We start from the raw sequence: 23418 nt of genomic DNA, 5'->3' as shown, positions 1-23418 counted from the left end.
CTCTCTCTCTCAATTTTCCAGATTCTTTGTCTTTTTTATTCTATGTTTCTTTTCTATTTAGTGAATATTTATATGTGTGTGTGTGTATTTGGAAATTCGATACAGTGTTTTTGCAACGGATTTTCTCTTTTTCGGCGGATTTGTCGATGTTTGTCCTCTCTATTTTTTTTCTGGCTGCTATTTATTTGTCTGCTCGGTTATTTGCACTAATTGTCACTTTTCAAAGGTTATTATTGAGAAAAATATAGTTTTTTTTTCTGGGAAGGCAGGTAGGCAGGCACACAAAATTCTGCCTACCTAGTGCCGAAAGTTAACTGAAATATTTTTTCCTTAGGAATCCTCCTTCTAAATAAGTACATTAAAAGCGGTCTGTCTGTCTTTGAAAAAGCCTACGACAACTTCGTGCCTAAAAAAATGCCTGGTGCCTAGGTGACCTACGCCTACTTTGAAAATTTTTTCAATTATTTGTTGAAATTTGGAGACCCTACCAAGTACAAAAAAAAACCTACCTGCCTTTGAAAACCAACGGCAACTAAAAAAAATTCTAACATATAAAATTTCCACGTAGGCACAAAAAAAGTGAGCGCCTGCCTGACTACTGAGCCTTTGCCTACCTCGTGCCTACCTAAATTTTTTTTAGGTAGGCCCTGGATTTTCTAGCCTCAACGAATGAGATTTGAAAACCCTTTCAGGAAAGCTCAAACAGGCCTACCTACCTGCCTATCCTGTGCCTACACAGGCAGGAAGTTTAAAAACTATAAAATCGTACATTTTAGTGTTTCTATGCAATCATACATCTGGTGGTCATCTCTCCCCCGCTCTTCAGTTTCCCATCAAAATTTTTGATAGGTTTTTGAGATTTTGAGAAAAGTGGGTTGGCTGCGATATTGAAATTGAAACTTTTCTTATGTCTTCTAGACTCCGCCCCAATATTAGATATTCTTAATGTCTTACATTTTGAAATTGTTTGCATTCATAGAAAATTACTCTAGTTTGCTCTCCAACTACGTTTTGGTTATTTTCGTGAACATTTTTTTTTGCAAAAAAAATTTCGAAAAAATCTGAAATTTTTTCACTCAAAAAAATTATTGGAAATAGAAATTTTGAATTCCGGCCAATTGGCGGCTTGCCTGAAATTTTCATTTCTGGAAAATTGCCGATTTGCCGATTTGCCCGAAAAATTTTGCCGCCCACCCCTGCTCTTTCTGTCGTTAACGTTAACCTTTTACAGTTTTTTTTTAAATTTAAATTTTTTGAATTTTCCAGCGCAAAAATAGGTTTCAAATCTGTATTCATACTGGACCCACTGCTCAAAAGCAATGACTCGTCGACTTCCTCGATGAGTGCCACTTTCAAATCGATGGCTCCAATTTGTGAAGGTGAGCCGTGCATTCGAAATGGCTCCGGTGCAGCGGCTACTGTACATTTTCGGCAGGGTATGGCTTTCATTCAATGGGAGAATAATAAATTTTATTATTTCAGAATCGCGACGTCGAAAGTCGGATTTTGCTCGGAAATGTATAGCCGTAATTCTTCTCCATGCAATATTTCTTCTAGCAATTCTAGCTGCTTTGATAATCGGACATTGGATATCAGAAGAAAATCAAAAATTGAGCAATAGAACTATGGTAGGTGTAAGCTTTGTAGGCAGGCATGCCTGCCTTATTAGAAAAAACCGATTGTTCTACTAACCATCTCTATAGGCAAGCCTGCTTGTTTTGAAGAAAAAAGAAAATCATTTGACCTTCCTACTAATCATGCCCTTTTGAAAAACCAATAGGCAGCATGAGTAGGTGGCCTACGCCTACTTTCATTCTAGGCAGGTACGTGGTTGCCTACCCTAAACAAATCTTAACCTACTAACCTCCTCTTTCACAAACTAACATCGGTTTTCAGTTGAACATCACACTGGCGGAGGCCTACCTTCTCGAAGGCATCTACACCACAAGCACCGCCACTCCAGAATCATTGAGCCATCATCACACACATCTTCTAACAACATCTTCTGCTGCTTTAGGACAATCGAAGAAAAAGACGCCGCCACGAGTTGTGGAGAGACTAATCCCGGTGTGTGCTCATAACTTTTTTCGTTGCCGTTTTTCTCACGAACGATTTTGGGGAGGGAAATGATGGAAGAATCGCATGACTTTCGAGGGGGACTCGCTTGCTTTTTAACACTAAAATATTCGGTAGGTAGGCCAGGCACGTAGGCAGGCGTATGAAAAGTAACGTGCCTGCGAGCCGATTGCCTGAACTTCCAAACATTAGTCTAACAGGGAATTATGCAGAACATAAGCGCCTTGCAGGCAGGTAAACAAGCTTGTAGGCAGCAAGTAGGTATGTAGTCAATCACGAAGGAATGCAAGACGGAGTACTACGTAGACATTTAGCCAGACAAATAGTAGGCACATCGGTAAATAGGCAGAATTTTAGGCGGCAGTTACCTATGCAGGCGGCAGGCTCAAATTTTTTATTTTTTAACCTCGCCTGGCTAATGCCTACACGGCAGATCAACCTCACCTTTAAGGCGACTTACACATGCCTGGTAGGCACACAGATAGGCATCTTCGTACCTACGTAAAAGGCTCACCAAAGATTCTTCAAATTTCTCAGTCAAACTTTCCAATTACCATAAAAACTCCCATAAACTTTTCATTTCCGCGAAACAAAAACTTTCCAAAATCACGCGCGACCACTTGACAAATTATGTAAATAGGCTGCCTTGGCTTGTCATAATGACTACTGTCAATCACCACCCCGATCCGATTTCACTCATTTCACCCATTTCGCATGCAAATTACTCTACCTCCTTGCCTGCCAGCCAAAAATGGCTAACCTCCAAGGACACAGTAATACGATTATGCTAATACCATTGACTTTGTTGATGAGGGGGGCCAGTGTGGGAATCGGGTTAAACATTTGAGAGGGACCTACCTACCTGCCTCGTGCCTACCTTCAAAGTTAGGCAGGATGGCAACCGCTTAGGCTTCTGGGCAAGTGCGTAGGCAGGTAGGCAGGCAGGCAGGCAGATAGACAAACCCAAATTTTCTTAAAACATGAAAAAATTGCAGCTGGAAAAGAAGCGAAACTTCACGATATCCGATGTATTCCCACCGCCTGCAGATGGAGGATTTGGCATCGCGGAGCAACTTCATGCAGTCAGAGCCAACAAGTTGTCGACAGACGCTTTGCTGGTTCCACTACCTCTGTACATTCTACCGTACCACTATGATCTTCAGGTAGGCATATAAATATGGGTGCCAGAAACGGCCTTTACGCGTACATTTCACAGGAATAGGTTATTTGTAGGCACGCATGCAGCTGCGCAGCTAGGCATAGTTTTTACTGTTTTGGCGGAAATTAAAAATTTCAATGTTTCAAAGAAATTAATTAAGTTAAAATTTATCATTAATTTTGGCGGGAATTCAATTTAACATTTTTTGATAACTTTGCTTGAAAAGTCTAACTTTAATTTTTTTCCAATAATTTGACCAGAAATGCTAAAAGTTCAAATCTCCAGGTTTCAAAAAACCTACCAAATTTTCAGCTCGACTTTTCCCAATTCGACACCCATCTATTCATTCGTGCCAATATATCAATCCACCTGGAAAGTTATGGTAACTCCACCGAAGATGAAATTCAATTCCACTTGGGGCCCAACATCAAAATGGAACGAATGCGGCTACGGAAAGATGGGAAGAAATTCTACGCCAAAACGTTTAAGCGTGAAGAATCCAAAAAATTGGGGAGAATATCGTTGCGAGACCCTCTTCAAAAAGGAAAGTATATTCTCGAGATGACCTATAACATGACGATTTGCGATGAAGACGTCGATGGAGTCAGATGTTCTCTTGACAATCAGACCAATTCCTCATTGAAGGCTACAAGTTTCACTACAAAATTCGAGCCAACACTGGCCCGAGCATTCTTTCCATGTTGGGATGAGCCTGGTGTAAAAGCCACATTCAATATTTCTGTGAGACATAACAAAAAGTATACGGTATTATCGAATATGCCTCCTGTGGAGTCCCATGACCACAAGTCATGGGAGGATCAATTTAAAACTACCGTATTCCAAACAACTCCTCCAATGTCTACATATCTATTGGCATTTGCTATTGGAGAATTTGTGAAGCTCGAGTCAAGAACCGAACGGGGGATCCCGGTGACAGTGTGGACTTATCCGGAAGATGTGATGTCTATGAAGTTCACGCTGGAATATGCTCCAGTGATATTTGATAGGTTGGAAGACGCACTGGAGATTCCGTACCCTTTACCAAAAGTCGATCTGATTGCTGCTCGCAATTTCCACGTTGGAGGAATGGAGAATTGGGGTCTTGTGGTGTTTGAATTTGCATCAATTGCATATACCCCGCCGATTACTGGTAAGAATAATTTCAATTTTTACCTGCCTGCCTGCCTACCGCCTATTTTTGACTTATACGTGAACTCCAGCGATGGATGTTTGACACGATATCGGCGTAGGTAGCTATAAAAAGGTAGGCAGGATTAGGGTTTCGAAAAGCTAGAAAAGCAGGCGTAGGTCACTTTGAAGGCAAGTAGGCAGGCATAGGTAACTTTTTTAAAGAATGGCAGATAGTTCAGGTAGCGGTAGAGTCGAGGCTGCCTCCAAGGCGCGTAGGCACGGGTAGGTCTATTGAGAGACTGACAAATCGTTGTGATAGTAAAGCAAAACAAGCAGATGAAGGTCACCTTACAGGTAGGCAGGCCGGCGAGTAGGTTACCGCGAAGGTAACGAGGGAAACGTAGACAGCCAGTTAGGCAGGCGGGCATAAGTTGCATTGAACGTTGGTAGGCAAGGCTAGGTAGCCATTAAAGCATCTCAAGTCTAATTAGTTTTAGAGGTAGGCGTAGGTTACCTTGAAGACGAATAAATCGCATTGGATGGTTGCATTGGATGTAGGTAGGCAAGCATAGGCGCGTAGGTTAGGCGCGTAGGTTAGATATAGATCTGCCTGCCTGCTTCGAAGGGTAACCAGCCTGTCCTTTGAGGCAGGCAGGCAGACGAAGGCAGACTCAAAACTAAGTTTTCGGTTTTCAGATCACGTGAATGAAACAGTGGATAGAATGTACAACGAGTTCCGTATCGGAAAGCTGATAGCTCACGAGGCTGCTCATCAATGGTAGGTTTCATGGTTTGATTCCAAATTTTTCTGAAAATTTTTTCCTGGAAGTCGAACCAGATATTCAGAAAAACATTCCAAACAACTAACTTCCAGGTTCGGAAATCTTGTGACAATGCGTGACTGGTCAGAGCTGTTCCTGAACGAAGGATTCGCGACGTTCTATGTCTATGAAATGATGAGCACAGAACGCCCAGTGACTGCTCAATTCGAGTACTACGACAGTCTGGCTTCCCTTATTCTGGCTCAAAGTGAAGAAGACCATCGCCTGTCACTTGTCAGAGAGCTCGCCACAGAGTCTCAAGTTGAATCATCATTCCATCCGACTAATCTCTATACGAAAGGATGTGTTCTAATTCGAATGCTTCGAGATCTAGTCAGTGATTTTGATTTCAAGGCGGCAGTTCGTAGGTACTTACGGAAGAATGCGTATCGATCAGTTTCACGGGACGACCTTTTTGCAAGTCTTCCAGCTTATGCGGATCATGGTGCAGAGCAGGAAAAATTGAGCCATGTGTTGGAGGGATGGTTTGTGAATGAAGGAATTCCAGAGATCACATTGATGTGAGTTTTTTTGGCTCATACATTTTCAAATAAAGTTTAGTTTATGTTAATGAGATGGATCGTAAATGTTTTTTATTTTTATAAATTGGAAAATCGGAAAATTATGATTTTTTTTTGTAAAAATACATATATCTTATGTTAGTATTACCGGCACAGAGAGTGTAGATAGTTAGAGAGTGACAGACATCCGGGACCCAATGGGGCGGGGCGCGCGGAAGAGACGATTTGTGTCGATTTACGAAATTTTCCTCGTTGTCATCATTCTCTGTACCGGTAATATAATTTTATTATTTGCCCAGAGCATCAAAATTAGTTTAAAAGTTGTCAAAAGCTTGATCGGGGAAACAATATTTTAAAAAATACAAAAAAACGTTTAAAAATTTTTTTGAACGAGTTAGTGAATTTTTTGAAAAGCCGGAAAATATCCGAAAATTCTTTAAATAGCGCTCTTTTTTGAGAAAAAAGTTTGATTTGCAAAATCTAGGGGAAATTTTGAAAAAGTCGAACAAAAAACAAAAAAAATATTTTGGAAATTTTTGGAACACTTCTAAAAGTTCAAATTTTACGTTTTCAATTTCAAAAAAAAATTTCGAATTTTTTTAAAATTTTTTCAAAATAAAATTCCCCTTAAAAAAAATTTCAGAAGAAACTACGACAATGAAATGATGACCATAAGTCAACGAAAAACCGTTCATCACGAATATCGAAGTTTTTTGAAGGATCGAAAAGCATCAGCATCGGTTAGATATAGGTATGTACCTTTTTTTCAGAGCTCTAAAATTACAAAAAAAAAAAAAACTTTCAGAGGAAGTAGAAGTGCTGAAGATGGTTCGACTCTTTTTGATGATGCACTTTTTGATGGGTATATTGAGAAGAAGAAGGATAGGAGACGGAAGCATCGGCCGATTAGGAGGAAGGTAAGAGACATTTTTATCAGATTTTTAGAATACCAAATTTTATTTGAATAGGTAAAACTTATATTCAACACAACGAAATGTTACAAAAAATCGATTTTTAAATTTCGAATTTCAAAAAAAAATGTATTAATCTGAAGATTTGAAAAATTAGTTTTATTTGCTGGATTTTTATGAAAATAAAATAGGAATTTTGTACCGAAAAAATTAATTTTGGATTTTCAGACGAAAAATCGCAAAAATATAATACTTCAAATTTCTGCCAAAATTTTCTATGTTTTTATTTAAAAAATTTGAATTTCCGTCTAGTCTAAAAATTTATAATTTGGAATTTTCTGCCAACATTTTTGAATCTTTATTAAATTTGAAATTTCAATATCTTGCCAAAATTATTTGAAAATTTTCAATTTTGAATTACCCCGCAGCATTTTTAAACTTTAATTTAAATTTCCTCAAATTTTTTTGTTGGAAAAATTCAAATTTTGAATTTCTAAAATGTTCTGAAAACATTCAAAATTTGAGTTTCCCGTTCATGTTTTTTCATTTAAAACTTGAATTTCCCACCAAAATTATTTTTTAAAAACCTTTTTTCCTAATTTCCAACTAAATTTTTTGAAAATTCGTAAATCTAGCTTTCCTTCAATTTTTGTTGAAAATTTTAAATTGAGTTTCCCACCGAACTTTCGAAAATTTTAAATTTAAATTTTCCGCCATTTATTTCTGAAATGTTAGAAATTTGAATTTCGTCCAACTTTTTTTAATTTAAGATTTTAATTGTTGTCTCTAATTTCATGAAAATTTTTTCTGGAAGTATCAATTAATTTTTAAAAAAATATTCAGACCTCTACACCCCCATCAATAAGCCCAATAAGTCGTCGAGACGAGCTTCGAAAACCTCGCCGAGTCGGTGCATCCCAAGATCTTTGGACTATCCCAATAACCTACATGTTCGGATCACTAAAGACTTCCGAAGGACAAGTGATCCGAGAGTTTTGGCTCAAAAACCGAACAGTTTCCTTCGGAGACGCAGAGATCTCTCCGAATCAGGCGGTTCTTGTGAATCCAGAATGGAAATATCCGTATCGAGTAAACTATGATTTGTTGAACTGGAAACTTTTAGCTAGAACATTACATCAAAATCATCTGGAGATCAATGAGAAATCACGAATGCAATTGATCCTAGACGCTGAATATTTTCTTTCAAATTCAGTGAATCCTCATCTTTATCTCTATCTTCTTGGATATCTGGCACATGAGACTAAAATGGAAGTGATGCTTTTTGGAATTGATGCAGTTTACAAATTTATTGATGTCTACAAGGCAACTCAATTGAATAAGGCAATTCTTGTCTATTTTGAGCCTGTTATCTCTCAGATGGACCATTTGTTGAATGAAAGTCAGGTGGATGCTGAAACAGCTTCACTATGGCTAGTTCGACCGGAAAGATTAGCAAAGTTGTATCAAATGAGATGTGCAGCTGGACTCTCGTCTTGTAAAAATGATTATTATGTAAGTTTGAAATTTTCTGGCCTGGGCTTGGCGTCAGTGGCGAGCGTTAGCATTTAGGCTTGGGTTTATAGCGTTTTTTTTCATTTTTCAAAGGGTTCCCGTTGGTCGATCAAAGCGAAATTTAACAGAGAGTTGTATAGGCCACCAAGAAGCTTAAGTCTGAAGTTTCAAATTGATTCCATCAAAACTCGCCGAGTTATGGAGCTTAAGGTTTTTCAAAATGCCCCTCAACTATTTTTTAAAATCTTAAAGTTTGGCGTTTTGTCAGTTTTCGGTCTAAGCTCACGAAAATTTAATGACAGGAGGACGGCAGTGAAATAAGTTTTCTTGTGAATTTTCAGCCGATTTCGATTTACAGGAGCCGAGATATTAGGCTTAGGCTTAGGCCTTAGCTTTGTCGTTTTGTGAATTTTTTTGCGAAATTCTGAAATTTAAAATTTCAGACTCAAAGATGGTCCCGATCACCTGATGAATGGACGGAAGATGTGCACAAGCAAGTGACCGCAGTGTGTCATCAGTTATTCACAAATACACCGGATGAAGTGAAAACTGTGGTATGTGAATAAAAATAGGTTTACAACACACATTTGGTTCTATTTTTAACCATAGCAGGTTTAATAGGTCAGATCGTTTGGCTTCAACTTTTCGCACTTTTAAATGGGCTCTGAAGCTCTGGGTTCTCTGTTAAGGCTTTTCTGAGTGGGTGGTCTAGGAAGCTCTTGGCTTTGTCCCCATAGGTTTTGGAACACAGACTTCTCCACACTTTGATGCTTAGATTGAACATTCATGAGTAGGCTCAGGCCCTAACTATTGAGGCTGAAGCTCTTATTCCTCGAGCTTTAGACTTGAATCTTATGTTTATACACTTCGGCGAGCAAAGTGTGTTGTCTATTTCCCCTATCCTAAGGCCTAAGTTACTTCCAACGATAAAATTACAGCAAGACCTCCTCGATAGCCGTCTCCAGTCCTCCGGAGCCAAATGGGCTCTGACAGTGCAACTCGCGGCGTGTTCACACGACCAGAAGCTTTTGCGAAGAACTGCTCGAGCAATTGTAAGCACTAAGAATGCAGTGGTTTACGCGTCAGCTCTTCAGGTACTTTGGATATCAGTGCTCTGAAAATTTTAATTTCTTGCAGTCCGACTTCTCACTTCACTACAATCCAACATTCCGCAAGTATCTCTGGGCGGAGATTGCGAAAATGAGCACATTTGAGAAAACGGCACTATTTTCAACGAATTCTACCGATATACTTCCAGCTTCTCGGATTTTGTTGCATTCTGTCAAGACTATTGATGAACTTCAGCAGGTACCTTAAATTTACTCATCAGAGCTTGTACCCCCTAAAAAAAAGTTCTGTTTTTTCCACCGATTTTGATAAAATTAGGAGCAACCCGTGGGAATAAATAAAGTTTTGCGGATTTTTTAAATTGTTATTAAAAATATTTTTAGACTTTTTTGAAGTTTGTTTTTTGAAAAAAATTAAGTATTGAAAATTTTTTTTGGTGAAAAAAATTACGAATTTTCTCTAGCTGAACTTAAAAATTTTCGAAAATTTTCGATACATGTTTCCAATAATTTATAGGCCCCCCCCCCCCCCGAGCTGATTCAAAATTGAATTTAATAGACTTTTGATAATTTCATAAGGTGCATAAGAATGGGTAAATGTTCTGGTCAATTTAAAGAATTAAAAAAAAGGTTCCAGAATGTTTTCCTAACGTCCAGCACTACTTAAATTGTCAAAATAATGCAAAAACGCTAGCGCTAGGCAAACTTCCTGGAAGATTTTTGGAATATTTTTTTGTTGAAAATTGTTTTAACTTTTTCAATTTTCTTTTCAAAAAATCAAAAAATCTTCCAGAATAATTATTTATTTTTTAAGAGGTTATTCAATGTAGTGTCGGAAAATTATAAAGATATCGAAAATTGACGTCACAAATGTATTTAAATACACTTTTAATTTTCAAACACTACTTGAATAACCCTTTTAGAATTTAAAAAAAATGTTGAAATTCTACAAAACATGCCAGGAAACCCTATAAAAAAAATCTGAAAAGTTTTGACTGAAAAATTTTGATTTGTGAGTTTTCCCCAAAAAAGCTTCCAGAAGGTCCTATAGGCTATTAAAATTACCAAAATTTTCTTCAAACAACTGCTCTCGGAGCAAAGCAAAACCACAGGCTCTTTAAAAATTCTAAAATAATGAGCTTTTTGCCGCTGAAATTCTTGTAAGCTAACAAAACCAAAATCATAATTTCAGATACGTGGTCTACTCACCAACTGGGGACCACTTCTCTCATTACATTTCGAATATCTCGAACGGTACCTTTTATGGGTTTCCAGTGTGTCACAAGGTGTTCTACATCAGTTTTTCGCCGCTGATCTCTCCAATTTCTGAGTTTTTTTCTCTCGGAAAACTTCACTCAGTTTGGCTAATTTTTCACTTTTTGTGCAAAAAAAATGCGGGTATTGTTTTTGAATCGGGTCTGTCACATTTCCATGTCTTTCTGAAACTAAAACCTCTGATTATACTCCTCTCCATTATATTGATATCTCATCATCTTCTCGTTGTGCAATAAATATTTTTTCTTGAATTATTCGTTTTCAGGCGTGGCTATGCCTACGCCTACCTGCCTGAAAAACAGCAGAGTTTGTATTTTTAAGAACGGTGATTTTTGAATTTCTGAATATTTCGAAACGATTTTTTTTAATACAAAATCTTTTCGGAATTTTTGAGAATTTGTATTTGAACTTTTAGATTTTTTTTGAAATGTGGAGTTTTGTTTTCATAACTTTGATATATTTCAGAAGTTTTTAGGAAATTCGGAACTTTAGATTTTTCAATTTTCGGATTGAATTGTTAAAGAATTTTCGGTATTCTAGAAATTTCCAAAATGTTTGGAATATTTTTATGGATTTTTCAGAAATGTCAGAAAATAAAGAATTTTCGAACTTCCATGAGTTTCGAAGTTTTTTATTTTATTTTATAATTTCATTTGGAAATATTTAGTCAGGCAGGGTCGGCCACCTTGAAGGCACAAGGCTGGTATAGAACGTCTCCCAGGCAAGAAAGTACTAGGTTAGGAAAAACTGAAAAACATCGAAAAATCGAAAAATGACACCCATGGTGCTGGTGTAGGTAAAGTAGACATGGGTTGGTCTCCCCCTGACTTAAGTCAGGCAGGCCTAGGTCGCCTTGATGACGGCGCTGTAGTTGCAGTCCGGCAGGCATGGCTTGCTTTCAAAACAGGCAGGCAGAATATACATCGCAAGATACCCGTTCGACAGATGTAGACTGCCTCGATGGCAGGAAAGTCGTCTTGGAGGCTGTTAGGCAGGTAGGCCGCTTAGAACAGGTAGCGCAAGAAGACCGGTAGGTAGGCGTAGGTTGCCTCGGAAGCAGCCAGGCAGATTTAAAAAAAGGCAGGCACGCGTTTTATGCCTACTCGTATTTATAAAAAACAAGAAACTTTTCAAAGATCCTAGACTCTATTGGCACTTGAGACACGGTTCAAAACCTAATAATCGTCATTATCCTCACTATTTGGCTCACTCGGGATCCCCGTCTTGTATTTATCTATTTGCTCAACTTTTTTCTTCCTGTGCCGTCCGTAAAAAGTGTCAGTGCCTCCACATTCAAAACGACGGTCGCGAAACATGAGGGATATCCGGCAGATCAGGCTGCTCGTTTTCTGTTTGTACGCGCCTAAACTGACGGAAAATACGGACTACGAAACCCCCAGAAGCCGCTGGCTGCTGCACTTTTTTGTCCATTTCAACAACATCTCATTTCCCGCCTATTTCGGCGCCTAAGTTCTCATTTTTCGAACGAAATTTGTATCCTTTTCAACGGAACACTGCTCTTTTTATTAATGGGTAATGATGGATAAAACTCACAAACTTGCAATTATTATATCAATGTGTGCATTTATTTTTAGGTAGGTACAACTTACTCATTTTTTTAAAGGTGTGTTCTGTGTTCTATTTGCTTCAGAAATTACTCTTAAAAATTAATATAAATATTGTTTCAAAATTTGAAGATTTTTAGAGTGTTTAAATTTTTTTACCAGTTGTTTCAGAAAAAATTTACAATATAAAAAATGTAATCTTATTAGTTGATTAAAAAAACTTAGCTGTATAGCTCCATTTTTCTTCCATTTTTCCTAAAAAAGTTATCTAGAAAAAAATTGTTTTTAAAAAAATAATTCAAAATGTCTTAAATTATTAGTTAAGACATCAGAAATTACCCTAGAAAAAATAAATAAACCAGTTAAACATATTTTAATTTTTTTGGAACATTTTGGCTGCAAATTTTGTATTTCAAAAAATCTGAACTAGTGCACAAAGTTTGCTATCCCTTCGGGGAGGAATTTAGAAAGTAGGCGGTAGGCATTTAAGTAGGCAGGCAAAAGCTTGCCTAGCCTATTAATTCAAACTTTTTTCACGGTATCCTTTTTGAATTGTTTTAGAATTTTTAACAACAAAAAAATCCAAAGACTGTAAAATTTTAAAAAATTTTCTCCTAATTCCTACTGGACAAATTCTAAATGCCATTATACCCAGTATCTTCTTCACTATAATCGCTGGATTCTCCGAGTACTGGGCTCGCGCCGAGGTTATCGACACTAGAAAATTCCAACACGCGGGCTCAGTTCACACTGGCGTTTTTGCGGGAAACCGAGAGATTGACTTTGGACAGGGAGATGTAAACACTCGATTTACAGGTTTGGTTGCTCTATTTTTTTTTTTTTTTCGTTTTATGAAAATTTATTATCCAGTGTTCAATGAGCTACAAGAAGGCACCTCATTCTTCTCTCGAACTGTTTGGATATTCTTTTTATTTTTTGAATCGATGTCCTTGATTTGGTCGATGATTGGAGTGGTGACATGTGTATTTTCAATGACGTCATTGGCTTTGGACATTTCTGTAGCAGGTCCAAATGGAATTTATTTGTGGAGTTTATTATCCTGTAAGTTTTAAGGAAAGTGGGGTAGCTATAGCGTCTGTGGGTTTTTTTTGCCGGGAAAAAACAGTGAAAAATGTATTTTCAACATTTTCATAATTTTCTAGTGAAACTTGACTTCAAACATAATTACATAATTGGTCAAATTTTCAGCCAAAAAAAAATGCAATTCGCTGAAACTCGAAAAATGACCTAAAATCGATAATTTAACATTTTCTAAAATTTACTTTAGAAAAAACTGCGTGTCGTAACTAAAATGTTCGTACGTTAGGTACCTAGGGTAATGACCTACGCTTGCCTGACTTTCGTCAAGGAGATCAACTCACACCTGCTTGTGCCTACCTACATTTAGTAAGGTTTTGATATTCCAAGACCTTATTAATGATGCAACCTGTAGCAATGTAACCTTGAAAACTGAGAAACTGAGAACAGAAGACCTTTTGATATCTTACTAATAATTTATTAGAAAGACAAGTCTTTTAAAACCAGGAGAAACAATAATATCTCGAAATACTCGAGACCAAGATACCAAAAACAAGGAGAAAAACAATACTTTCTCCTTAACTGAAAACAATAAAAAAAACTTAAACAATAAAAACCTTAAACCTTAAAACCTATGAAAAACGGCGAGCCTCACGGCGTCGACCGACTTGCACCCGTTCTTGCGGGAGAAGTGATGAGAAATCTTGGATTCGCGTCGCCGTGTGCGCAAGGCACTGAAAGTGCGTCAACAAGATCGGAAGGCGCGAAACTTGTTGAGCAGGAAATCAGAGGTTTTGGCGTGTCAAAATGACAAAAGAGCTTGCGTTGAGGGAAAAATAAAAGAGAAAACGGGTAAAACCCGACATCCCCGGTTTTTTCGAGCTCCGCCTCCCTGATCCCGACACACACAGAAAATGGGCTTCAGCTACTACCAAAAGGGGATACAAAAATAATTAAATAAAAAAACTCTACGGGACCTAATAGGGAATAAGAGAATAAAGAATAATAACACAGGACCTAACTTAAAATATATAATTCCTAGACTTAGAAGGGTGGGGAAAAGAATTATAAGAATTGATGAAAATATGGGAACCTAGACTTAAAATAAAATTACTACTCTTAAGGGATGGGGAAATAATAAACTGATGAAAATATAAAAAATAAAAAGATATTGAAATACACATAGGAATGATGGAGTCACTGAACCTCTGCAGCTTGACGAGGGGTGAACAAGACGTGACGACTTCTCCAATCCTGAGAGCAAGATGGAACTTGACTGACATCCCATCTCCATCCATAACACATGTCAGCTTCCGAACGGCACGAACTCCAAGGTGGATCCTTGCGAGGACGCGATTCTCGAACGAATCTTTGCCAACTCATATCCTTCCAATTGTCATGACTCCAATTGTTCCAATCCAATATATCAGATACTGTACCATAACATGCTTGTTGTGACAAGTCAGTTGGTGGATCTGTACGCGGACGCATTTCCTCATTGACTCTACGCTTCATTTTCTTGTCAAAAAATCCGCCACAGGCGACATCTCCCGGCTTTTGTAGTCCGGCCTTTTGTATCTGATTGTTCAATGAGTTGTGCATAGTGTGCTCAATCTTATCATTTTCATTGTCACAGGATTTCTCCTGGATTGTAATTGACTCAATTGATGTGGTTTCTTTTTCAATGGCATCAGTGTCTTCATTCTTATAGTCAATATCTGGAGAATCAATAATTTGAGTCTCATGTTCAGTCTCACAATCAGTTTTGGAACATTCAGTTGTAACAATAGACATAGAATCGCAATTTTGAAAATTTTCCAAAATGTTGGAGTTCAGTGGGGGACCCAAGTATGTATCCTTGGCTTTCTGGTCCACTTTCTCCCTTTCAAAATAGTTTTCTGAGTGATCATTGTCAATTCCATAACTTTTAATACCTGAATCCTTTAGAGATTTTGAAAAACTCATGCTTGATTCTACTTCACAGCTGTCTGTAACATTCTCAAAGTACTGTACATCACTTGTATCAGAACATTTTGGTGTATTTTCATATTTTGTAATTGCCTTTTTATGATCATACTGTTCCATTTGCAATTTCAGTTCAAGATTTCTTAGGTCATGTTGTGCTGCATTGAATTTGGCATGTAACTCTTGTAACTCTTTCTGTGACTCTTCATAAATTTGAACAATCTTTTTAAGAGCATCATCTGAACGATAACTTTCTTGAATCCTTTCCTCAACTTCACTTATAGAGTTCAGGTTGAACTTTTTCATAATGACATCAAGATCTTTCAAGGTTTTGGTATCAACCTCTGACATTGTAGAATTCTCATCAGTAACCATAACTTTTTGCTCTTCAACATTTGAAACTGTTGTCCACTGTAGTGTCAACTCATGTGTAATAGCTGTCGGAGTTTCAAGAATCAGTGGTTTACGGAAAATATCTGGCATACATGTACCAACAATTCCAGCAGAATACAATTCTTTATTCTCTTCCAATTTTCGAACATAGCTAATGATAAAGTTTTTCAAGACCTTATAGTGATCAGCCAGTGGTGCACGACATACTTCTGCTTCTGCCACATAATAGTATTCATTAGAAATGAGCGTCCTAAGTTTTAGCCTTTTCATTGCCTCAATGTACCTCCTTGAGTTTCCTAGACTAATCGATCCATCTGCCAAGTATTCGATACGGTTACAGTAATCTGCAAATGATTGACCATCTTGAATCTTGAGACCACGGAATTCTGCAAATGTTTCCTGTACCTCTTTCCGCAGTTTTTCAAGGTAGAAAGTGTGCTCATTTGAAAGAATGCTCATTTTGCTCAATTGCCCATGAAAAGTTCAAAACTTTCAATAACTGTTCAATATTTATGCTAAAATCAGAATCTTTGACGCTTTGTATCCAATCCTCTTGAAAAACTTCCTTGAAACCGAAAATCTGTGTGAAAATCGATTTTTCGGTCGTCTTCAAATCAATGAAAACCAAGAAAATTCTGAAAATGTTTTACTTTTTAAACTTTTAATTCAGAAAACTTGTGAAAACTCTGTTGAAATCCTTTTTCCCTTGACAAAATCGATAATTGACAAGTTCTCAAAGCGGAGCGAGAGACTGTGTGAAAGAGGAGTGTGCAGACAGAAATGTGAGCTTTCGGCGACGAAATCGACGAAATAAGTCCGAAAATTGCAATATTTGTGATGAAACACAATAAATTCAGTCCTTTGTATTTGTTGAATCCAATAATAACACTTTTAGATGTATTCCTTGAAGAAATTCTGGAAATTTTAGAAAATTTCTGCAGAAAATCAAAGATTTGAGCTTTTATTGAAAAATCAGCGATAGATTTGCCTATAATTTAGCAAATTTTCTTTTAAATCCACTGAACGATGTGTTTTGTAGCCGATGAGACGAAAAAATCCAAAAATTGTTTAAAATCTCCTTTTTCCTTCGCCAAATCGATTATCGACGAAATCTCCGCAGTGAGCGAGAGAGTGTTCGGAATGTGGAGAGTGTTGAGAGTGTAAAAGACTTTCTGTGATGCAAACTGACGATTTTCAGCTTAAAACTGAATAAATCTCCACAAAAACCAAGGAAATCAATCCTTAGACCAGTATACTCAAGAAATAAATAGTATTTCTCGAAGAAAATCCGAAAATTTGTGCCTTCACGCGAAAATTATCGATTTTTATGAAAAAAACCGAGTTTCTTGTGAAAAATGTAAAATTGGCGATGGCTTCGCCTGTGATTCTGCTATTTTTCTTCCAAATCCACAACAAAACTGCTTTCTGCTGACGATGTAATCGATGCTGTGCTGAAAATTGTGTTGTTATGTAACAATAAACTGCAAAATGTGCGGCAAACTGTCTGTTTTGATGCAAAAACTGTCAAAATGCTCCAAAAATCGATAATTACTGTCTTTTTTGATGCAAATTTGTCTTTTCCAATCAAAAATGTCTGTTGTGATGTGAAACTGTATGAAATGTGGTGAAATGCTAGCGGTAAGATTCTCGATTCGGTCTATGAGTAGTCCGGATAATCTTTATCGCTTTTGGACTATGGTTTCGGCCCCCAAGTCAGGAATTGACTAATCAAGACCTGGATAATAAGACAATTGTAACCTGTAACTGAGATTCGGCCCCGGTTCGGCCCCCAAGAAAATTTTAATTTGAAATTGTTTATTTGGGTGTATACAGTAAAATCAATAAATTAATAAAAGCTGAAGCGATTATAAAAATGTATTAATACAACATAACCGTTGGATCGAAATTATTGGGAGTCTTCGAGCGCTCACGAATAGTCAATTTTTCTGTAACCCGAAAATTTGCCTGGTCTCTTTCAAGGTGCCTGCCTGACTAAATATTTAATTTCAATTTTCCAAAATGTTGTTTTAAATATATTTCGAAAATTTTGAAAATTTCAAGTCTATGAAGCGCCAACATTTTGACCGCATGTTCCTTTATAGTATCGCACCCAATTGTTCAACTTTGACAGCGTATATTTCAGTAGTAATTTGTTCTATTAAAATACTGTCAACTAAAAAATATTTGTTATTCCTTTTCTATAGATTTGTAGTTGATCACTTTTGATATTTCCAAATAAACCGATATATACAACATTTAAAAGTGAAGTAGTTGAGTACAATAGTAAAAGAGAATATGCATTTTTGAAAAAGCCAAATATGATATTTTTTTTTTCAGCTGTATCTCACGGAGGAGCCCTCGCCCTCTTCTACTCCCAATTTCAATCCAGCTTCAAAATTTCGATGCTCCTGGAGGAACACCACGACATTGGCTTCACAACTTTCAATCAAGCCAGCCTCTCATACGCATTTTATATGTCACTTTGTGGTCTTGTTGCCCTATACATTCCACCATTGACTCTGGTGGTTTTTACAGAAAAATTGACTATTCGTGAGCGCTCGAAGACTCCCAATAATTTCGATCCAACGGTTATGTTGTATTAATACATTTTTATAATCGCTTCAGCTTTTATTAATTTATTGATTTTACTGTATACACCCAAATAAACAATTTCAAATTAAAATTTTTTTCCTTTGCGCTATTTTAAATCTATACGAATTGTGCTCTCTCTGCACTTGTTTCATCGTTCAAGTCGCATGACCCCATTTATCTCATCTCTCCCACTCATTCATTCTGACCTTTGCCGCCAATTGATGAATGTGTTTCAAATCAGTTTCTGCAAAGTGCCATCAAAAAAAAAAAAAGAAGAGGGAGGAGACATTCTCTCTTGGAGCACGGAGCACCTGTCAGTCTTCAAATCAGTTCAGTTTGAAACACGGCCTATCTATACGAATATGCATCTCTGGCAACTTGTTCTGCTGGTTATTTTGTTCTTTGGAGCAGCATTTGGAGCTGATTTGGTTAGTAATTTCTATGTTTTCTAAATGCTGAATTTAAGTATTTAGGAACATTTATTCAATCATCTAGAGTCTTTTTTTTAAACCATAACTTTGTAAGGCCAGTGGCGGTCAATATTCCGGTCAAAAATCCGGTCGCTCACTGCAACTTTTTCCTCATGAGGGACGAGGAAAAGTGGTTTCTAGGCCATGGCCGAGGGGCCGACAAGTTTCAGCGGCCATTTATCTTGCTTTGTTTCCGCCTGTTTTCTTTTGTTTTTCATTAATTTTTTTTGTTTTTTCTTAATAAAACTGATAAATAAATATTTTTTGCAGATGCTAAAACAATTTTCAAGTAAAAAAATCATGTATTCAGTGGGCAAGCAGCGGTGAAAGTGGGCAATGTAATATGATGGATTACGGGAATACAAAACCTAAACTTTTTCTGAAACATGATACATATGCTGCTTAAATGCTGAGACTACCTGACTTTCATAACGAGACCGCTGAAAAAGTTTTGAGGTTTCCAAAATTCAACTTTTTTGGTGAAAAAGTCGAGATTTTTGCACAAAAAGTTGAATTTTGAAAACCTCAAAACTTTTTCAGCGGTCTCGTTATGAAAATAAGGTAATTTCAGCATCTTAGCATCATATGTATCATGTTTCAGAAAAAGTTTAGGTTTTGTATTCCCGTAATCCATCATATTGCATTGACCACTTTCACCGCTGCTTGCCCACTGAATACATAATTTTTTTACTTGAAAATTGTTTTAGCATCTGCAAAAAATATTTATTTATCAGTTTTGATAAGAAAAAACGGGAAAAAGCTGTGAAAAACAAAAGAAAACAGGCGGAAAACAAAGCAAGATAAATGGCCGCTGAAACTTGTCGGCCCCTCGGCCATGGCCTAGAAACCACTTTTCCTCGTCCCTCGTGAGGAAAAAGTTGCAGTGTCGCTTTAGGTTTCTCGGTGATTTGCTTGAGATGTTCAAACACGCATAACTCAACAACAGTTAAAGTTAGCAAAATATTTTCAAAAAACGAATTGTTGTTGGTTATTTTTTTTACATCACCAATTTGGTCAAATTCATTTAACTCTATTCCGAAAAAAGTTACAGGTGCCATCCGACGGGTCTGTTTTTTTTAGCTAGAATTGCTAAGTGGCCCACAACTTTGAAGAAAGTGTTCTCATAAAACAAAGTTTAATGAGAAGATAATTTCCATATAATTCCACATTTTTTGTGAGTTGCTGTTTTGTCGCAAATTGACCAGTAAACTTGATATGAAAGAGTAAAGTACGAAAGTCAGAATTGACAACATTTTCTCATAATTTTGTCTTATCTTGTTTTGTTTGTACGTCATTTATGTGAACATTTAGTGAGTAAAATATCAAAAAGTGAGAGCAATTTACAATTTACGTTTGTGGTTATGATTTTTCTCATGTTTGAAACCACGGTGAACATTTTCAAAATTTCGTTCTTGGTTTTGAAACGCTTTGATTTTTGAATTTTTTACTTCAGATTTTTGAAAGTAAAGCTTATGAAAAGAAATTCAGGCTGAAAATTTTTAATCGAACTACCTCAGCTTTTATAATAATCTATCGTTTTTTTCTAGGAAGGATCCGGCTCAGGAGATGTTTCAACTGATGCTAAGGAAGCCATTTTAAATGCTCAGACCCTTTTGGATGCAGTCTCATCAGATGGAAGCGGCGCCGATGTTGAAGCATCCGGGGAAGACGTCCAGACTTTCTTCTTCTAAAAAATCAGATTTTATCAATTTTCGATCACTGCCGTTTTATCATATCCTTGGTTATGTTACACAGTTGTTTTTTTTTAATATTTTACTATAAGTAAATGATTTTTTTTCCGATAACAACTTAAATTTTCAGAGTAAAATGAAAAATTAAAGCAGTTAATTTTTGCACTGTTTCCAAGATTCTTAAATTGAGTTTTTCGAATACTTTTGACAATTTCAAAGATTAGTAAACGTTACAGAGGCGCGGAGAGAGAGAATTTAATTTTTTTTTCTGAAATTGCAAAAATTCCAAAATGCTTTTCTACTTCTAAGTACTCACAAAATCATTTTTAAAATTGCAAATCTCAATTGCAATTTTCGAGCAATTTCAGGACATATAAATTCCCGAAAAAATAATTTTTTGGTACATTTTGATACTTTTTTTTAGCGCCCGTAAAGATTCTGCAAAAGTGAATTTTCGTAGACTTATGGTGATTTTGAAAGTGTTCAAATGTGAGCAAAGATTTTGGCAACTTTTTTGAAAAATTTACTTCTTCTAGTATTTATGCAATTTTTGGTTGAAAATTCAGATTTTTTTCAAAATAGTTTTTTTTAAAAAGAAGTTACAAAATGTTTTACTACTCTTAATTGTAAATTTAAAAAAAAAACTGTAAGAGCAATTTCAGAAAAACATTTTCAAAGTAATCTGAAAAATGTTTCTTTTTTTTTCGAAATTTTAGATTTTTTCCAAAATATAGAATATTACCACTGAATCTTTAAAATCATCAAAAACCTACAGAAGTATACTTTTGGAGCAACTCTATGGGTTCTGAAAAGCGTGCCAAATATACTGAACATTTTCAGAAAAGCGGACACTATGACGACACGTGAAAAAATGAAAAAAAAAATCAGAAACCCCCCCCCCCCCCCTTAACAATGACTTTCAGTACCTTTTGTCATTTGTACTCGATTGAAGAATAGAAACTACTACCTCCTCTACCCCTCATCACCTCATTAATTCTTGATAAATTGTCTTTTCTCCTCAAGCATCCGGTTCTTACAGTACACTGTGTTGTGGGTTCATATAAAAAGGTTTCAGGACCCAGACGTCAAACTATCCACACTTTAAAATGCAATACTATTCATGTCTTTCTATGTTTCTTCTGATAGCCGCTGTATCGGCTATTCCGGGCCAAGAGAAATACGTTGCACCGTCGCCAAATAACTCTACAAGGCTCCTTCGTGAAACTTCAGAGGATGCTCTGGCGGAGAAACAAGGATCTGAGGAAGATGTCGGACCACTTGGAGAAGTTCAATTGGATGTTGAGGAAGAAGATATTGGGGATGCTGCGCAGCCAAAGATGAGAGTGCGAAGAGGGTATAGTCAAGGAGGTGGCCAGAAGAAGAGCAAGTATGGAGGTGGTCAGAGTGGTGGTGAGTAGGGGTTTCATTTCAGAAAATTATATCAAAATATAGAGCAACCAGGCTTACATTAAGTTGTTTCAATAAATCGCAAAGTGAAAAAACCTCAAAACCTTTTGTGCAGTTACCTACTTTTTCCTGACTTTTTGCGGACTTTCTTGAAAATTCTAGAAGTTACCAAAAAATTGTCTTCCTTAGAAAATTTGAATTTCCCGCCTTTTTCTCCCAGCCAAAACCCAAGCCAATGTCCCTTTAAAAGACAAAAAGTCGTTTTTTTTTCTTAAACTACAGTAATCCTACAGTACCCTACAGTACCCCTACAGTACTACTACGGTACTCCAACCATATCCCCCACAAACCCCAAACCAATGCCCCTTTAAAAGACAAAAAGTCGTTTTTTTTTCTTAAACTACAGTAATCCTACAGTCCCCTTATAGTACCCTACAGTACCCTTACAGTACTACTACGGTACTCCAACCATATCCCCCACTAACCCCAAACCAATATCCCGTCAAAAGACAAAACGCCTTTTTTCTTAAACTACAGTAATCCTACAGTATCCCTACAGTAGCCCTACAGTACTCCACCATATCCCCCACTAACCCCAAACCAATATCCCTTCAAAAGGCAAAAACTAACTTTTCCAAAATTACAGTAATCCTACAGTACTACTACGTGGAGCGAGTCGCTGATTGGTTGCAATTCTTATTTTGGAGGGGGTTCAAATAATTAGCTAAAATTTAAAAAATCACGTTTTTTAAGTCGGATTTTTCGGTCTTCCGCGAATTTCTTCGGTTTTCTTTTTTTGTGATATTTCTAAATTCCACATATTTTTTTCGATATTCAAAGCGCCTTTAAATTCAGGAAACAAGTACGGTGGTGGTGGCGGTGGCAGCAAATATGGTGGAGGACAACAACAGCAACCACAGCAACAACAAGGAGGATATGGTCAACAGCAACAACAGCAGCCGAGCAAGTATGGTGGAGGTGGACAAGAGCAGCAGCAGGGAGGAGGAAGCAGTGGAGGAAACTATTAGAGTTTTCACGATTTTGAAAATATAATGAACTTATTTGAATAAAATTTTTTGAAAAAGTGCGTTTAAAGAGTATACCTCGAGAGACTAAACGTAAAAAGATCCAATATACGGGCGGAGCCTATTATTAATTTATCGTGTTTAATTTGCCCGAATTTTGAAGGTTAGAATTTAAAAATATGGGTTAAAAAATGTTTGCTCGTGAAATCGTACGCATTCACTCGTCTCGTCTCGTTCATCGCATTCATCTCGTCTCGTCTTGTCTCGTCGCATTCATTCGTACGCATTCGTACGCAACAGCAGGCAAAAGGGAAAATACATCAGAACAGATGACCCCGACTATAAGAGCGCTATTCAACGTAATGAACTATTTAACTTATCAACTTTAGAGGCTCGGCGTAAAGCTATTGATAAAGTTTTCTTGTCGAAAATGCTAGTGAACAAAGTTGATATTGACTCTGACCAATTTTTCAAAATAGACAAAAATAGTAAAACTCGTACCAAAACCAAGTTCATCTGGGGGAAATGCAAAACCAAACTACGAAGGCACTTTTTCACAAATAGAGTATTAAGTTCTATAAAAAATTAGCGCAATGAATCTTATTTTGGCACCTCATGTCCTATCCTTGTTTAATACACGAGCATTAAAATTTCTGTGTGAGCGCCATGCAATTTCTTTATTTTTTAATTGGCTGATTTCCTGATGTTTTTCGAGTTTTTGATTGTTTTTTCTCACTTTTCTCTTGTTTTCTTTATTAATAGTTAAAATATAAAAACTATAGTTTATATTTTCAGCTAA

General features: G+C 36.8%; 5 protein-coding genes and 7 non-coding genes across 14 annotated transcripts; 8 read left to right on the top strand and 4 right to left on the bottom strand.

Moving 5' to 3' along the window:
* Positions 1–855: 855 nt before the first annotated feature.
* Positions 856–1005, top strand: Y67D8C.17. Its single transcript, NR_053022.1, has one exon. It is a non-coding gene; the product is annotated as an Unclassified non-coding RNA Y67D8C.17 (non-coding RNA).
* Positions 1006–1264: 259 nt separating this feature from the next.
* On the top strand, positions 1265–10724 carry Y67D8C.9 (Aminopeptidase). Of its 2 annotated transcripts, NM_001129354.3 has the most exons (14): positions 1265–1436; positions 1483–1628; positions 1897–2067; positions 3072–3239; positions 3548–4385; positions 5063–5144; positions 5241–5708; positions 6352–6459; positions 6514–6625; positions 7463–8131; positions 8575–8685; positions 9070–9225; positions 9269–9439; positions 10391–10724. In NM_001129354.3, exons 1-14 carry the CDS (start codon positions 1340–1342, stop codon positions 10526–10528), a joined length of 3435 nt encoding a protein of 1144 aa, NP_001122826.1. In that variant the 5' UTR covers positions 1265–1339; the 3' UTR covers positions 10529–10724. The 2 variants fall into 2 exon arrangements, with proteins under 2 accessions (NP_001122826.1, NP_001122825.1); NM_001129353.4 differs by lacking the exon at positions 1897–2067 and having other exon boundaries at positions 1267–1436; positions 10391–10717.
* Positions 2121–2342, top strand: Y67D8C.14. Its single transcript, NR_053021.1, has one exon. It is a non-coding gene; the product is annotated as an Unclassified non-coding RNA Y67D8C.14 (non-coding RNA).
* On the bottom strand, positions 2230–2599 carry Y67D8C.13. The gene has a single exon (NR_053020.1). It is a non-coding gene; the product is annotated as an Unclassified non-coding RNA Y67D8C.13 (non-coding RNA).
* Positions 2418–2639, top strand: Y67D8C.20. The gene has a single exon (NR_053019.1). It is a non-coding gene; the product is annotated as an Unclassified non-coding RNA Y67D8C.20 (non-coding RNA).
* On the top strand, positions 2788–2902 carry Y67D8C.21. Its single transcript, NR_053018.1, has one exon. It is a non-coding gene; the product is annotated as an Unclassified non-coding RNA Y67D8C.21 (non-coding RNA).
* Positions 2819–3014, bottom strand: Y67D8C.18. The gene has a single exon (NR_053017.1). It is a non-coding gene; the product is annotated as an Unclassified non-coding RNA Y67D8C.18 (non-coding RNA).
* Y67D8C.19 lies at positions 4891–5040 on the bottom strand. The gene has a single exon (NR_053016.1). It is a non-coding gene; the product is annotated as an Unclassified non-coding RNA Y67D8C.19 (non-coding RNA).
* Positions 10725–11882: 1158 nt separating the features above from the next.
* On the top strand, positions 11883–18037 carry Y67D8C.22 (the record flags this gene model as incomplete). Of its 2 annotated transcripts, NM_001307545.3 has the most annotated exons (4): positions 11883–12068; positions 12694–12854; positions 12909–13100; positions 17772–18037. In NM_001307545.3, 4 exons carry the CDS (start codon positions 12010–12012, stop codon positions 18035–18037), a joined length of 678 nt encoding a protein of 225 aa, NP_001294474.1. The 2 variants fall into 2 exon arrangements, with proteins under 2 accessions (NP_001294474.1, NP_001294475.1); NM_001307546.3 differs by lacking the exons at positions 11883–12068; positions 12694–12854; positions 12909–13100 and having other exon boundaries at positions 17837–18037.
* On the bottom strand, positions 14274–15893 carry Y67D8C.2 (LisH domain-containing protein; the record flags this gene model as incomplete). Its single annotated transcript, NM_067889.2, has 1 exon — positions 14274–15893. The coding sequence occupies one exon, from the start codon at positions 15891–15893 to the stop codon at positions 14274–14276; it is 1620 nt and encodes a 539-aa protein (NP_500290.2).
* Positions 17980–20321, top strand: cpg-9 (Chondroitin proteoglycan 9). The gene is made up of 2 exons (NM_067888.10): positions 17980–18454; positions 20044–20321. Exons 1-2 carry the CDS (start codon positions 18389–18391, stop codon positions 20185–20187), a joined length of 210 nt encoding a protein of 69 aa, NP_500289.1. The 5' UTR covers positions 17980–18388; the 3' UTR covers positions 20188–20321.
* Positions 20322–21255: 934 nt separating this feature from the next.
* spig-14 (Glycine-rich protein) lies at positions 21256–22676 on the top strand. The gene is made up of 2 exons (NM_067887.3): positions 21256–21597; positions 22450–22676. Exons 1-2 carry the CDS (start codon positions 21294–21296, stop codon positions 22620–22622), a joined length of 477 nt encoding a protein of 158 aa, NP_500288.2. The 5' UTR covers positions 21256–21293; the 3' UTR covers positions 22623–22676.
* The last annotated feature ends 742 nt before the right edge of the window (positions 22677–23418 follow it).

The sequence above is a fragment of the Caenorhabditis elegans genome, chromosome IV, assembly GCF_000002985.6.
Source record: "Caenorhabditis elegans chromosome IV".
Taxonomy (NCBI): Eukaryota; Metazoa; Nematoda; class Chromadorea; order Rhabditida; family Rhabditidae; genus Caenorhabditis; species Caenorhabditis elegans.
Note: the sequence above shows the minus strand (reverse complement) of the source record. Positions and strands in the feature narration are given on the sequence as shown.

Excerpts from the sequence above, each read along its gene's own strand:
- Y67D8C.9 (NM_001129354.3), top strand. The coding sequence starts at position 1,340 with ATGAGTGCCACTTTCAAATCGATGGCTCCAATTTGTGAAGGTGAGCCG. Across the intron at positions 5,709-6,351 it reads ATTCCAGAGATCACATTGAT|AAGAAACTACGACAATGAAA; the intron begins GTGAGTTTTTTT and ends AAAAAATTTCAG. Across the intron at positions 8,686-9,069 it reads CGGATGAAGTGAAAACTGTG|CAAGACCTCCTCGATAGCCG; the intron begins GTATGTGAATAA and ends ATAAAATTACAG.
- cpg-9 (NM_067888.10), top strand. The coding sequence starts at position 18,389 with ATGCATCTCTGGCAACTTGTTCTGCTGGTTATTTTGTTCTTTGGAGCA. Across the intron at positions 18,455-20,043 it reads CAGCATTTGGAGCTGATTTG|GAAGGATCCGGCTCAGGAGA; the intron begins GTTAGTAATTTC and ends GTTTTTTTCTAG.
- spig-14 (NM_067887.3), top strand. The coding sequence starts at position 21,294 with ATGCAATACTATTCATGTCTTTCTATGTTTCTTCTGATAGCCGCTGTA. Across the intron at positions 21,598-22,449 it reads TGGAGGTGGTCAGAGTGGTG|GAAACAAGTACGGTGGTGGT; the intron begins GTGAGTAGGGGT and ends CTTTAAATTCAG.